The sequence below is a fragment of the Gorilla gorilla genome, chromosome 5 (genome assembly GCF_029281585.2).
Source record: "Gorilla gorilla gorilla isolate KB3781 chromosome 5, NHGRI_mGorGor1-v2.1_pri, whole genome shotgun sequence".
In the NCBI taxonomy this organism is placed as follows: Eukaryota; Metazoa; Chordata; class Mammalia; order Primates; family Hominidae; genus Gorilla; species Gorilla gorilla.
Genome location: NC_073229.2, coordinates 182,986,149 through 183,000,758, shown reverse-complemented (window position 1 = coordinate 183,000,758; position 14,610 = coordinate 182,986,149). Strand labels below are relative to the sequence as shown.

The following is a 14,610-nucleotide window of genomic DNA, read 5'->3' as shown; positions in this document are numbered from 1 at the left end:
GTCTCCAGGGAGCCTGCCTTGCTCTTGGAGCAGACAGGCTTGGGGAGGGCAGTGATGTGAGCCCGCCCCACCCAGCACCCCTCTTGCCCTTCCTGTTTTCCTAGGGGACGGGCCGGGCCATATGGGGAGGAAGGGACTTGACCAATGCTGCTTAATGTTACAGACGCTGAGCAGCGAGCTGTCCCAGGCCCGAGATGAGAATAAGAGGACCCACAATGACATCATCCACAACGAGAACATGAGGCAAGGCCGGGACAAGTACAAGACGCTGCGGCAGATCCGGCAGGGCAACACCAAGCAGCGCATCGACGAGTTCGAGGCCCTGTAACGGCCAGGCCAGGACCAAGGGCAGAGGGGCGCTCATCGCAGGCGCTGCCAGCCCCGCCACGCTTGTGTCTTTAGTGCTCCAAGTCTAGGAACTCCCTCAGATCCCAGTTCCTTTAAAAAGCAGTTACCCAACAGAAACATTCTGGGCTGGGAACCAGGGAGGCGCCCTGGTTTGTTTTCCCCAGTTGTATCATAGTGCCAAGCAGGCCTGATTCTCGCGATTATTCTCGAATCACCTCCTGTGTTGTGCTGGGAGCAGGACTGATTGAATTATGGAAAATGCCTGTAAAGTCTGAGTAAGAAACTTCATGCTGGCCTGTGTGATACAAGAGTCAGCATCATTAAAGGAAACGTGGCAGGACTTCCATCTGTGCCATACTTGTTCTGTATTTGAAATGAGCTCAAATTGATTTTTTAATTTCTATGAAGGATCCATCTTTGTATATTTACATGCTTAGAGGGGTGAAAATTATTTTGGAAATTGAGTCTGAAGCACTCTCGCACACACAGTGATTCCCTCCTCCCGTCACTCCACGCAGCTGGCAGAGAGCACAGTGATCACCAGCGTGAGTGGTGGTGGAGGACACTTGGATTTTTTTTTTAGTTTTTTTTTTTTTGCTTAACAGTTAGAATACATTGTTGTACTCTTATTAATGATCAGCTATATACTATTTATATACAAGTGATAATACAGATTTGTAACATTAGTTTTAAAAAGGGAAAGTTTTGTTCTGTATATTTTGTTACCTTTTACAGAATAAAAGAATTACATATGAAAAACCCTCTAAACCATGGCACTTGATGTGATGTGGCAGGAGGGCAGTGGTGAAGCTGGACCTGCCTGCTGCAGTCACGTGTAAACAGGATTATTATTAGTGTTTTATGCATGTAATGGAATATGCACACTTTTAATTTTGTCAGATTCACACATGCCACTATGAGCTTTCAGACTCCAGCTGTGAAGAGACTCTGTTTGCTTGTGTTTGTTTGCAGTCTCTGCCATGGCCTTGGCAGGCTGCTGGAAGGCAGCTTGTGGAGGCCGTTGGTTCTGCCCACTCATTCCTTCTCGTGCACTGCTTTCTCCTTCACAGCTAAGATGCCATGTGCAGGTGGATTCCATGCCGCAGACATGAAATAAAAGCTTTGCAAAGGCACGAAGCAGCACGGGTGTGTGCTTGTGTGTGGGGTGGGAGGGCTACCGCCAACTCGCCTGGGCTATGCTGTCCTCTGGCCAGGTTTTGTGAGGGGCCGTGGTGTCCCTGGGGATACACTGGTAAGTAAGTTGGAGCTGACCAACCCAAGACATGGTGCTCCATGGGTCACCTAACCTCCTCAAGATGGTTTCCACAGGAGAGAAAGAAAGACTGCTCCAACACTCATCAGGCTCCTAAAATGCTCATGGCCGCGCACAGTGGCTCACACCTGTAATCTCAGCACTTTGGGAGGCTGAGGTGGTCGGACCACGAGGTCAGGAGATCGAGACCATCCTGGCCAACATGGTGAAACCCCCATCATCTTTACTAAAAACACGAAAATTAGCCTGGTGTGGTGGTGCATGCCTATAATCCCGGCTACTTGGGAGGCTGGGGCAGGAGAATTGCTAGAACCCAGGAGGCGGAGCTTGCAGCAAGCCAAGATCGTGCCACTGTACTCCAGCCTGGTGACGGGGAGACTCCGTCTCAAAAAATAAAATGCTTCTCACAGCAAAGCTGTGACTCCTCTCCACCCCCCCCCCCCCCCTCCCCGAGACAGGGTCTTCCTTTGGCCCAGGCTGGAGCACAGTTGCGTGGTCGGGGCTTACTGCAGCCTCAACCTCCTGGGCTCAATCCTCCCGGCTCAAGACTCCTGAGTAACTGGGACTACAGGTGTGCACCACCACACCTGGATAATTTTTTGGTTTTTTTTGTAGACAGGGTATCTATGTTGCCTGGGCTGATCTCACACTCCTGAGCTCAAGCCATCCACTGCAGCCTCCCAAAGTTGCTGGGATTACAGGGTGGAGTCACCATGCCCACCAGCCGGCCTTTTACCTCATTTGATAAGCACTGGAGGACACAGGTAACAATGTTTATTAAAGTCTGGCCATTTTCTACATCTCAAAGAGGAGATAACCCACCAGAGGCTTAGGTAGCAATTGTGTTTAACGTAAATATACACAGATACCAATAGGCGGTTAAGCCACGGGACAGGGCCACAGATGGAGACTGCTCAAGGTCCAAAGGGGTCTCCAGCTGGGACCCTGCACCTGGTTCGTAGCCCCTCTGCAGACGCACAGTGCCTCACACCTGCTGCAACCTGGAACCTTGAGGCCTTCATGTCAGTGCAGGACAAGGGTCATGTCTGTCCATAGATTGGGGCTGGAAAGGACTTTCTGCCACTGGAGCTTCGATTGTGAGCATGCATCCCCGCCAACAGCTGTGTCTCCCTCTGTAAGAGAGGAAGAAATTTAGCCATGGTCGGGGAGGGCACCACTTCATCCCCTCTCAGCCCTTTAAAAATGATGACCAGCCAGAAGTTTTTCACCTCAAATCCACATTAAAAGGCCAACCACTGATGACAGACGCCGCCACCACCACTCCCACCCCAACAAGCTGGTATCGAGACGGATTCACCCAGGCATCCTCTGCTCTGCGAGGCTCTAACAGCCCGGAGTTCTGTAGTTTGAAAGTGAGGCGAGGACTCTGGTTTGGTGGGCTGGGTCTTCACCAAGGGAGTGGGTAGCTGCACACCAGCATGGCTAGCTGGGTGGGGCCGTCTCAGACTGGGGGCTGGGCTTGCCCATGGGAAGGGATTCTTAGAGGAAGACAGTATGCTTTGGACAAAATATCTTTGAAAAGCAATTGAGCAGTGAAGCTTATTTCTCTTCAGTCACTGGTTCTCAGTTGGAGATGTGTGCAGGTGTTTTTGGTTGTCATCATGTCAGGGACACTGCTGGCAGCCAGAAGCAGTGCCAGGCACAGAACCTCACAGCAGAGGGCTGTCCACCTACCATGCCGGCGGCGCCCTGCCGAGCGGCTCTGGACGGCATTGCTGTTTTGACCACTTTTGATGAAGTACTTTCTGAATTGCCATTTGTTTAAGAAGATATTTTCATTTAAGAAAATAATCCTTTTATGATTGACACCAGAAACAAAAGCAAATACTGTACCTAGCCCGTTTGGAGGCCTACAATTTTTGTTTCTTTAGCAGATCTAAATCTGATTTAAATTGTCAAAATACTTGGCTGTATTATGGCTCAGCTGTAGAGTAAAAACTAGACTTAGGAATTTCCAATTAAGGCAGGCTAGGCAATTTCAAAACCAGTTAAGTCACTGCCCTGGTGGAAGCATTTTCTTTCTTTGCACGGTACCCGTTAGGATAATCACAAAGTAGAAACGTTTGGGCTCAATGTCTCAACTTACTTGAACCAAGTCTGGCTCCTCCAAGCAAGCGGTCGTTCATTCCCAGGAGGGCCTGGTCCCAGACGGTTAACTCCAAGCTCGACTGCCTCAGCTGAGCTGGGGTTACGCCACTGAAGACAAATGAGTGTTTCCACTGGGGGCAAGCCTGCTTCTTCAGGACTGGCGACTTCAGTCTCAGTTTTTGTTGGTCTGGCAGAGTGAGACAGCTGAAGAGGGAACACAAACCCTGCAATCACTGCCATCCACACGGCCTTCTCTCCTGAGGCCTGTGCGTCAGTGCAGACCGGAAGCACTAAGAAAAGTGCCAAGTCCACAACATCCACACCCTCCCCAGTGAAGCAGGGTGGGAACCACAGGACTCGGCACATTTCCCTTAGGGCCGAATTCTGCATCAGGTATGAAGGGCGAGCTGCATGCTGAGGCCTCGTGGCCCTCATCTTAATCTTTCCTCCTTGGGGTGCCTCCCACCATGACTGCAGATACATGTTATCTCCTTTTAACCCAGTTCTCAGGAAAATCAACTCAGACAAGCTTGTCCAAGGCCATGCAGATAAGCAACAAGATTAGAACATAAGCTCAGTTCTCCTTTTTTTGAGACGGAGTTTTGCTCTGTCGCCCAGGCTGGAGTGAAGTGGCGCGATCTCAGCTCACTGCAACCTCCTCCCCCCAGGTTCAAGGAAGACTCCTATCTCAGCCTCCAGAGCAGCTGGGATTATAGGTGCCCGCCACCACACCCAGCTAATTTTTGTATTTTTAGTAGAGATGGGGTTTCATCATGTTGGCCAGGCTAGTTTTGAACTCCTGACCTCAGGTGATCCACCTGCCTCAGCCTCCCAAAGTGCTGGGATTACAGGCACGAGCCACTGCGTCCAGCCTGAGTTCTATCCTGACCGTCATTTTTCTCTATGTCACTGACGGGGAGGTTGCAATTCAATGTAATAATGGTATTTGCCTTACTTTTAGAGGGGCCAATGCACCTGTACTGAATGAGAATGAAATGTGGACAGTCATGCGTTTTACAGTTGGTCCAAGAGGAGATGTTAAGCTCAGGAAATGTTTACTGACCACACTACATTTTCATGCTTGATTTCAAAACTGGCTTCCTGATATCACAGAACTGAGAAGATTAGGGTTTCGAGTACTCCAGCATGTACACATCCCGTGAATTTTTGGAAATCGGGGTCTTTAATATGTGTTATGTTAGATTTTCATAGGAAAGCTAAAATAAGACGTTTTAAGTGGCTTACGTTTTTTAGTGTTCGCTGCAGGTTCTGGGCCATGTTGTGATGTATACTAGATCATCAATAAATATTTGATTACATCGAATACCTACCCCTTAACAAATGAGTTCAAGGTGCCATCTGGCCGCACAGGTAAATTCTTGGCTCCTAGCACTACCAAACAAAGTTGACCTTGAAGTGATGGCTGATCTGTCCCTGGAAGGAAAGCCAGTATTCACTGTCAAACCATGTCTCCTGATATGTTAGTATGCAGTACCACCACCCCAAAACCAAGAGCTCAGCTAGAGAATCTGCTACAGCCCTCAGACCCTGAGAGAGCAGATGGGAGTGGTGCAGTGGGCTCTGCTGGCCCTGCCCACAGGCTGTGGCGCTGCCCACACCGTGCCACTCTGTGGTCAGGTGGAGGACAGGATGGGGGGATTACTAAGATCCTAGCAAAGAGTAAAGAGGAACGCAAGGAGAGGGAAGATGCCGAAGTTTGAGTCTAGTTGTAGCCAGAAGTTTGGGGGAAAGTGAGAGCCCCGAGACCCTGTCTAGGAGGTTGGGATGGCCATGGGGCACTTGCTGCTGGTCTGCTGGTGACCCCGTGAACTTGGGTAGCAGAATTTCCTCTTCTAGCCAAATAGGGAGTCACCAAAATACACAACAGAAATGTGCATTCTGGGCCAGGCGCAGTGGCTCATGCCTATAATCCCAGCACTTTGGGAGGCCAAGGTGGGCAGATCACGAGGTCAGGAGATCGAGACCATCCTGGCTAACATGGTGAAACCCCGTCTCTACTTAAAGAAAAAAAAACAAAAAATTAGCCGGGCATGGTGGCAGGTGCCTGTAGTCCCAGGTACTCGGGAGGCTGAGGCAGGAGAATGGCATGAACCAGGGAGGCGAAGCTTGCAGTGAGCCAAGATCAGGCCACTGCACTCCAGCCTGGGTGACAGAGCAAAACTCCGTCTCAAAAAAAAAAAAAAAAAAAAAGAAATGTGCATTCTCCCAGTCCTCCTTCCCCGCCCTCCTCCTCCTCCACCCTCCTGCTTTCCACACGCCCCACGTTACTGAAGGAGTAAAATCTCCATAGGGTCCCTGAGGACCCTCCTTCCTGACCTACTTCTTTTGCTGGGCAGCAGCTACCCACATGCCTGGGGGCAGGGATTTATCTCGTCTGAGCCCTGCAGGTACCAGTGCTCTTGGCTCCACATTGTCATGGAGCCTCTGCTCTTCAGGAGGGGCCACGGTTTCCCCAGAGACCATCCAATTTGCCCCTGGGAGGAAGGCCTAGGGCAGTGCCCTTAGAGGAGCATAGAGAGGGCATCAGAGGCCTCGTCTGCTTCTGGTCACCCGTTTCCCCCACTACGGGCTCCAGAGAACCTCTCCCGGGCTCGCTGCATCGCTCAGAAAGAAGAGCTGCTGGAGCTGGGCACGGGGGCCGTAGAAAGGAAATGCTAGAAAACTTTCACCCCACCTCAGTCTGCCTGCAGCACCAGGCTCTGCAGACAATGACACAGACAATGTCCAGGGAGCTGGAGGCCACTGACCTTCTTGAGCCTCTTGGAGTTTTCTGGGCCCTGAAGGGAGAACCAGCTTAGCCCGGACTGTGAGCTCTCCATTACTCTGAGGAATGCTGTCTTTGTATTTCTCCGCCTGGGGACAAGAGGCAGAGCTTAGGGACAGGATTCCCCAAGTCCCAAGAACCTTCTGGGTTCCTCTGGTTGTCTCAGCATCGTCCACAGATGCTTTCCCTGGCCCCTGCAAGGCCCTGGGTGGAGCAGGTGTGTCTGTGGCAGGACTGGTCTTCCTTCCATCTATGGTTTCACTCCCACCCTCCCCAACCCCAGCATGGGGAGGAACAGCTTGGCCACCCCAGCGAACCAGAGCCAGACGGGCCTGAGGAAGTGAAGGGACTCAAGGGCACTGCACACTCCCTAAGACATTTCTACGAAAACCCGGACACAGCCTGAGTTTGAAAAACAGAAATGAATTCAAGCCTCCACCCCATCCACCCCACCCAGGTCAGTAGAGATTCACGCTGCCCTTCCATGCCAAGGACTGGCACAGACACTGGGGACAGCATGGGGTGTAGTCTCTGTCCAGAGCCACAGGGGGTGGCCCCTCAGGGTGTGGTGAGTCTGAGGACACCTCCCTGCCCACCGAGGCACTTCTGTCGTGAGTGGTTTTACCAGAAAGTGAGTGAAGAGAGGGCCGGGAGAAGAGATGAGCCTGAAATCCACACCATCCTTCTCCCAGTGGGGTGGGAGGAGAGTATTGGGAAGAGTCTAGAGCAGGGTGTGTCCAGTCTTTTGGCTTCCCTGGGCCACACTGGAAGAATTGTCTTGGGCCACACACAAAATACACTAACAACAGCTGATGAGCTTAAAAAAAAAAAAAAAATCACAAAAAAACTCATGTTTTAAGAAAGTTTATGAATTTGTGTTGGGTTGCATTCAATGCCATCCTGAGGCCAGGCATGGTGACTCATGCCTGTAATCCCAGCACTTTGGGAGGCCAAGGTGGGTGGATCACCTGAGGTCAGGAGTTCGAGACCAGCCTGGCCAACATGGTGAAACCCCACGTCTACCAAAAATACAAAAAAATTAGCCGGGTGTGGTGACGGGCGCCTATAATCCCAGCTACTAGGGAGGCTGAGGCAGAGAATCACTTGAACCCAGGGGACAGAGGTTGCAGTGAGCCAAGATCACGCCACTTCACTCCAGCCTGGACGACAGAGCAAAACTCCGTCTCAAAACAAACAACAACAACCAAAAAACAGAGCCGTCCCGGGCTGCAGGTTGGACAAGTTTGGTCTTGACACATCCGGTCCACCATGGCTCCTGCCAGCACTGAGAAGCAGCCCTCTCAGTTACCCTCAGAGGCCTCAGGACTCCTGGGAGCCCGCGTGGGCCAGCCCCTGTCTTCCTGGCCCTTGGGTGCCAAATGAGATATGGCTGCCTCCAGCCTCAGCGGCCAGAAACTGAGGCAGAACAGAGCCCAGGGGCAGGTCTGTGGGCGGACTCCCCACCCTACTGGCTTTAGGAGGGATGCCTTTCAGCTCTGTGCCATCTGCTCCTCACCCACTTGCCAGAGCAGGCTCAGTCTGATGAGGCCTGGTGGCCACCTGTCCTATGCCAAGCCCTGTGCTTGTTCCAGGCCTTGTCTTCGAGCTGATGACAGAGGTGTGGGAGAGGCAGGGTGAATGGGGGATTCAGCCTCGGACAGAAGGAGTTCAGGCTGGAAACTCAGGGCGTCCCAGAGGAGCCAATGCTGTTCTGAGAGATGACAGAGTGGGGGTGAGAGGAAGGCACGGAAGGCATGGAAGCCAGATGCTTCACCCACCCGCAACATGGCTGGGGCAGGAGCAAAGGGACACTGAGGCTGAAGATCAGGCCCAGAGACAGCAGGCGTCCTGAGCTCCGGGTCCTGGAAGGGAGGCCACTTCTGGTAGGGGTAATCAGGAATGGCTTCCTGGAGGAGGTGGGTTTTGGGTCGTCTTGGGCTGACCTTGGATAGGGGATGCATTCCAGGTAGGCACTGGGAAGGGGAGGTCTAAGCCCGGACTCTAGCTTGGGGGAGTCAGCACAGGCAGTGGGAGAGTGGGCATTGCCTGGAGGAGCAGGGAGGGGGCAGGTGGCTCACCAGGAGGCCTCAGCTGAAACCTGAGAAGCTTCCAGGCAGAGATAATGCGAATCCCAGCTGTGCTGGCTCCGGAGAGGAAAAGAAGCCAGATGGCCCTTGTGCCTTATGTCCAGGTCGGAGCAGAAGGCTGGGCCTGCTGTGGGCCCTTGGCTGAGGGGAGTAGTCCATCCCACTGGGTTTTTTTTTTTTTTTTTTTTTTTTTTTGAGACAGAGTCTCGCTCTGTTGCCAGGCTGAAGTGCAGTGGTGCAATCTCAACTCATTGCACCCTCTGCCTCCCAGGTTCAAGTGATTCTCCTGCCTCAGCCTCCCGAGTAGCTGGGACTACAGGCGTGCACCACCACACCCAGCTAATTTTTGTATTTTTAGAGAGACGGGGTTTCACTGTGTTAGCCAGGATGGTCTCAATCTCCTGACCTTGTAATCTGCCCGCCTCGGCCTCCCAAAGTGCTGGGATTACAGGCAAGAGCCACCGTGCCCAGCCTCCCCACTGGGGTTTTTAAAGAGATGGCAGAAGCCCACGTTTTTCATCCCTCGTGGTCTCACATGAACTCTCTCCCAGTCCGGGATCTGGACACAGCAAAGTACAAAGCAGCGTCTCCAAGAAATGCTAACCTCTCCCCCAGGCCTCTCCTCCTACCTGCACAGCCTGGGGGACACGGATCCTAAATGGAGTCCATCAGCTCCTCTGACCCACCCCCAGCCCATGTGCTATCTATCTCCCGCTGTGCAATTCCAAACCAGGAGCTGGAGCCCCACATCCCAGCCAGGGCGGCCTCTGCCTTCCTCACAGCATCGGGTCCAGCCATTTGTCACCTATTACTGTTAGTTATTGTCACCTATTATTGAGAGTGCCTGGGGTTGAAAGGTTAGAAACAACACACTGTAGCCCCCTGGGGGACGACCGCATAGCTGCGGGCGGTGCCCCCAGGGAAAGGCATGGCCAGCTTCCAGCAGGTCAGCCACCAGCAAAGGGAGGCCTCCGCCAGGGGAAGCCACAGGACCTGATCCAGTCTGGTCTGTGTATGATGCTGAGGCGGGGGCTGTTCGGGTGCCTGAACAGAGCTGAGCCGGTTAAAACAAACCCTCCGCTCACCCCACCCACAAGAAAGTAACTATTTCAAAGTCACAGCGCCAGGCCGGCGAACACACACTGTGTTGGGTCCAAGTCTTGCCAGGTACGTTTTCTCTTCTGGGATCTCTCTGAAAAGTGATTTATTTATCACAGTGGGGATGGAGGGCACTCAGTCCAAAACCAGACATCACCTTGGCCCGGAGCGGATGCCAGCGGAAGGACTGTGTTGTGCTGTCTTCAAAGTCCCACGTGGCCAGAGGAATGATCACTTCTCCAAGAAATACTCTCCGGGCCAGCGTGCCCAGATGCCACACCGAGACCTGCAGCTGCCGGGTCACCAGCTGGGCAGGGGCCACCTGATACTGCAGAGGCAAGGAAAAGATGGTCAGCTGGGCTCCCGGGGCCCGCACTCCTAGGATCCCCATCTCTGGACCCCACCTCCCAGGGCCCCACTTCCCGGGGCCTGGCGCAGGCCTCCCTCCCACAGGCTGAGTCCAAGATGCGGATGCAGCCAGGGACCTGATGTGGTTAGGGTGGGCCAAGGTGCTTACAGCCAGGGTGGGGCGGGGGGTCCTCTCTCTGCTCAAGAACCCCTCCCCCTACTCCCCAGGTGCCCAGTGCTCTGCCTGGGGACAGGCAAGGGTAGCCCTGGTAGCCTCCCACCCCTAATTCTTAGAACAAGACAAGGATGAAAGTCCTTGTCCAGCCCACGCCTACTAGAAATCAAGCCAAAGTCTACGCTCGCACAGGATTTGAACTTGCGTCTAAACACTGCACTCAGCCAGGCTTGGCCAAAAATAATGATAACAGGCCCAAAAATACTAAAAAAAAAAAAAAAAAATTTTTTTTTTTTGAGGCAGGATCTCGCTCTGTCACCAGGCTGGAGTGCAGTGGCACGATCTTGGCTCACTGCAACCTCTGCCTCCTGGGTTCAAGCTATTCTCCTGCCTTAGCCTCCTGAGTAGCTGGGACTATAGACGCCCACCACCACACCCGGCTCATTTTTTTGTATTTTTAGTAGAGACAGGGTTTCACCACATTGGCCAGGTTGGTCTCGAACTCCTGACCTCAAATGATCCACCTGCCTCGGCCTCCCAAATTGCTGGGATTACAGGTGTGAGCCACTGCACCAGCCTGTATTTATTTATTTATTTTTTAAAGCAAAGCACGAACTCCCCCCTCCTCCATTCCCCGCAACACCACGTGTTTGCCCTGGAGGGACAGTGCCTGTGTTCAGGCATGCAGGGCCTGTGCTGGCTTGGCAGAGGCCAACACGATGTTCTTACTGTCCACACAGGGGGCTCGCAACACACCCAAGAGTGACGAGGGAACCCCTTCCCCAGCCAAGCATGGGTTCTGCCCCATAGAGACTAGAGGCTGAAGGCCCCTGAGTGGCACCCAGCCCTTCCCAAGGTGTGGCTGACTCCACCTCAGCCTCTGAGGGCCTCACTTTAAGCTTATTAGTTGGATTTTCTCAATAATGAACAAAGCCTACAAGTTATTGAACACTTATTTATTTCACACCAGGCTTTCTAGATGCATTGATCTTTTTAGCTTTCACACGCACCCTATGAGGTCAGTATAATTCAAACCATGTTGCAGGTGAAAAAAAAGAAGCTTGGAAATTCAGTGACCCTCCCTCCCTTGGTCTGGTAGCCGACACTGCAGGCCAGATTCACGTGCACTGACTGTGTCCAGGCCTGAGTCTCGCTGCTGACCTCTGTGGTCCATGCTGCCCTCACTCCGGCGCTTGTTTGGGGTTTGAATGGTGACTCCTCGTGACACGGCTGTTGCTGTGAGGCTGGACACTTGCACCCATTTGCAGCAGCTGTGCGGTTTGTTTGCTTTGGGGTTCATCTCCTCATGCCCACCTTTACCCATCCTTCCAACTGAGGAACGAGATGGAATAAAACAGGAACTGAGACACGGTAATTTCCCTCCTTCAGCCTCTGCAAACAGAGGGGAGGCGCAGCAGGGCCGTCCCCTGCTCTGTTGGGGGCTGCCCGTAGGCTCTGTCCACACTTCTGACGTCTGCAGGCCAGGCACACATGGCTTGGCTGGCCAGGTTAGCTTTCTCAGTTCATTCCTCCTTTTCCTCCCCGCTGGGGTGGCTTGTGGCCATGGAGATGGGCATTTCTTGGGTCACATTCCCTTTTCTCCTGCCTTTGGGTAACTTTTAGCCAGTTTTCCCTCAAGTCTATGGGTCCATATCTTTTTTGGGGGGACAGGATCTCACTCTGTCACCTAGACTGGAGTGCAGCAGTGCCATCTCAGTTCACTGCAGCCTGCACCTCCCAGGCTCAAGCGATCCTCCCACCTCAGCTTCCCAAGTAGTTGGGACTACAGGTAGGCGTCGCCATGCCCGGCTAATCTTTTAATTTCTTGTAGAGATGGGGTCTCTCTACATTGCCCAGGCTGGTCTCGAACTCCTGGGCTCAAGCCCTCCACCCGTCTCAGCCTCTCAAAGTTCCGGGATTACAAGCGTGAGCCTCCACACCCAGCCCATGGGTCCATTTCCGACTCTGCCCCACATTCAATCTCTGTTTATAAACTCTGGATTGATGTGATTATTCCCCATATTCCAGCTACACTCCTTATCAGTTAGTCCAAGCAGCTGGCCAGCTGCATCTGCTGCCCTCTGAGAAATGAAGCGGTTACTGGAACGCCACGCCACTTAGCAGGGTCGAACTCGGGCCCCCAGGCAGCTCTCTCATCTCCAGCTGTGTGTGGGCGACGCTCAGCCACTTCTCCTGGGTCCTTATCCATTGCTCGCCCCTTTCTGTCAATAGGACTACTCCCTGCTATATACAGAATCTACCTTTGCTGTGTTTTGTTTTGTTTGTTGAGACGGAGTCTCGCTCTGTCGCCCAGGCTGGAGTGCAGTGGTGCGATCTCGGCTCACTGCAAGCTCCGCCTTCCAGGTTCACGCCATTCTCCTGCCTCAGCCTCCCGAGTAGCTGGGACTACAGGTGCCCGCCACTGCACCCAGCTAATTTTTTGTATTTTTAGTAGAGACGGGGTTTCACCGTGTTAGCCAGGATGGTCTTGATCTCCTGACCTCGTGATCTGCCTGCCTCGGCCTCCCAAAGTGCTGCGATTACAGGCGTGAGCCACCACACCCGGCCTAGAATCTACCTTTTCAAACCAGACCTATTTTCCATAGCCCTGTTAGGTCCACAAGGCTTGCTCCAGGCTCAGCTGGGAATGAGGTGTAAGGATCATTTGAGAGCAGGGCCAGGCAATGACCAATGTCACCCAGTGAGATCACTTCATCCTCTCCAGGCCCCCAGGACAGTGGTGTCAAATGGGGTACAAGTCTCCCTGGGTCCAGAAAGGCTTGCCAAGAAGTACTCTGCTCAGAAAAATTTGAGGATCAATTTCTAGATCCTCACGTTTGATGTGCACTTCTCTCAAAACTGGCTGGAGACAGTTCTCACAGCCTCATCCACCTGAATCGTACTCTGATGGCTCACCCCAGGTCGCACAAAGCCTGGGTGCTGCACAAAGGTGTGACTGTGATTGGAAATACTGGCTTCTAGCGAGACTTTCAATGCTGGATCGGCCTCCCCGGCTTCCCATCCTTCGCATCTTATGCGTATTTCTATTAAGGATGAGGCTGGCCGGTGTTGGGATATTTTGCATTTAGGATCAATTAGAGATGCCGATTATTTTAATTGTAACTGGAAAGTTTCCCAGGACTATAAAATATTCACAATATACTAGATAAGACCCATGGATAAAAATTTTAAGTGATATCTTTGAGATTCTGTGTACATTTTAAGGTAGGTAACCTTTTAACTCCAATTATATAACTAAATTGTTTTTTTTTGTTTTTTTTTTTTTTGAGACAGAGTCTCGCTCTGTCACCCAGGCTGGAGTGTAGTGGCGCTATCTCGGCTCACTGCAAGCTCTGCCTCCCAGGTTCACGCCATTCTCCTGCCTCAGTCTCCCAAGTAGCTGGGACTACAGGCGCCCGCCACCACGCCCGGCTAATTTTTTGTATTTTTAGTAGAAACGGGGTTTCACCGTGTTAGCCAGGATGGTCTCGATCTCCTGACCTCATGATCCACCCGCCTCAGCCTCCCAAGGTGCTGGGATTACAGGTGTGAGCCACGGCACCCAGCCCAGAATCTGCATTTTTAAAAAATCCCCAGGTCCAAGTACAGCTGCATCTTAGAAAATAAGAAATTTAGGCCTGGCGTGGTGGCTCAAGCCTGTAATCTCAGCATTTGGGAGGCTGGGGTGGGCAGATTACCTGAGGTCAGGAGTTCAAGACCAGCCTGGTCAACATGGTGAAACCCCATCTCTACTAAAAACACAAAAAATTTGCCGGCCATCGTGGTGGGTACCTTTAATCCCAGCTACTCAGGAGGCTGAGGCAGGAGAATCGCTCGAACCTGGGAGGTGGAGGTTGCAGTGAGCCAAGATCATGTCACTGCACTCCAGCCTGGGCGACCAAGAGTGAAACTCCATCTCAAAAAAAAAAAAAAAAAAAGAAAAGAAGAAATGTTTTAAAAATGTAAATCCCCATGGGATTTTATGCACACAAATTTTGAGAACCGCCAGTCCTCTGTGGCTTTGAGCTGTATTTCTAAGGACTCTCTAGGTCTCAGTTTCCCTGTGGGTAAATGAGGATTCTAATAATTACCCCAGGCTGTCTATAAAGCACTTGGCCACAGTAGGGACCCAGGAAACAAGGGCTATTATTATTTAATGAATTCAGGGCTCTGTGCCAGCTACCCAGATGGCCCCTGGCTGGCAGCTCACAGACACCCCCTACTTGCCAAGAAAGGCAAACAAAGCCCTCTCCTGTCATAGGCATGAGACGAGAGGACCTCTGGCTGCCCAGCCCCGGCGGGGTAGCCTCTGCAGCTCTGGGCTACCCCCCTCACCCTGCACCAAGATTGGGGCCACCACAGCCAGCTCTCTGCAAATACCAGACCT

General features: G+C 52.4%; 2 protein-coding genes across 24 annotated transcripts in view; one reads left to right on the top strand and one right to left on the bottom strand.

The window, feature by feature from the left end:
- Positions 1–1,481, top strand: part of EZR (ezrin) — a 53,365-nt gene extending 51,884 nt beyond the window's left edge. For both annotated transcript variants that reach the window (XM_004044887.5, XM_019029146.4), the window contains one exon: positions 164–1,481. In XM_004044887.5, the coding sequence (XP_004044935.1) occupies positions 164–328 (165 nt within the window). In that variant the 3' untranslated portion in view covers positions 329–1,481. The remainder of the gene's footprint in view (positions 1–163) is intronic.
- An 897-nt stretch (positions 1,482–2,378) lies between these two features.
- Positions 2,379–14,610, bottom strand: part of SYTL3 (synaptotagmin like 3) — a 122,202-nt gene continuing 109,970 nt past the window's right edge. For all 22 annotated transcript variants that reach the window (XM_063707223.1, XM_031012085.2, XM_063707225.1 and 19 more), the window contains 5 exons: positions 9,858–10,028; positions 6,499–6,604; positions 5,062–5,164; positions 3,729–3,934; positions 2,379–2,754 (listed from right to left, as the gene is read on the bottom strand). In XM_063707223.1, the coding sequence (XP_063563293.1) occupies positions 2,645–2,754; positions 3,729–3,934; positions 5,062–5,164; positions 6,499–6,604; positions 9,858–10,028 (696 nt within the window). In that variant the 3' untranslated portion in view covers positions 2,379–2,644. The remainder of the gene's footprint in view (positions 2,755–3,728; positions 3,935–5,061; positions 5,165–6,498; positions 6,605–9,857; positions 10,029–14,610) is intronic.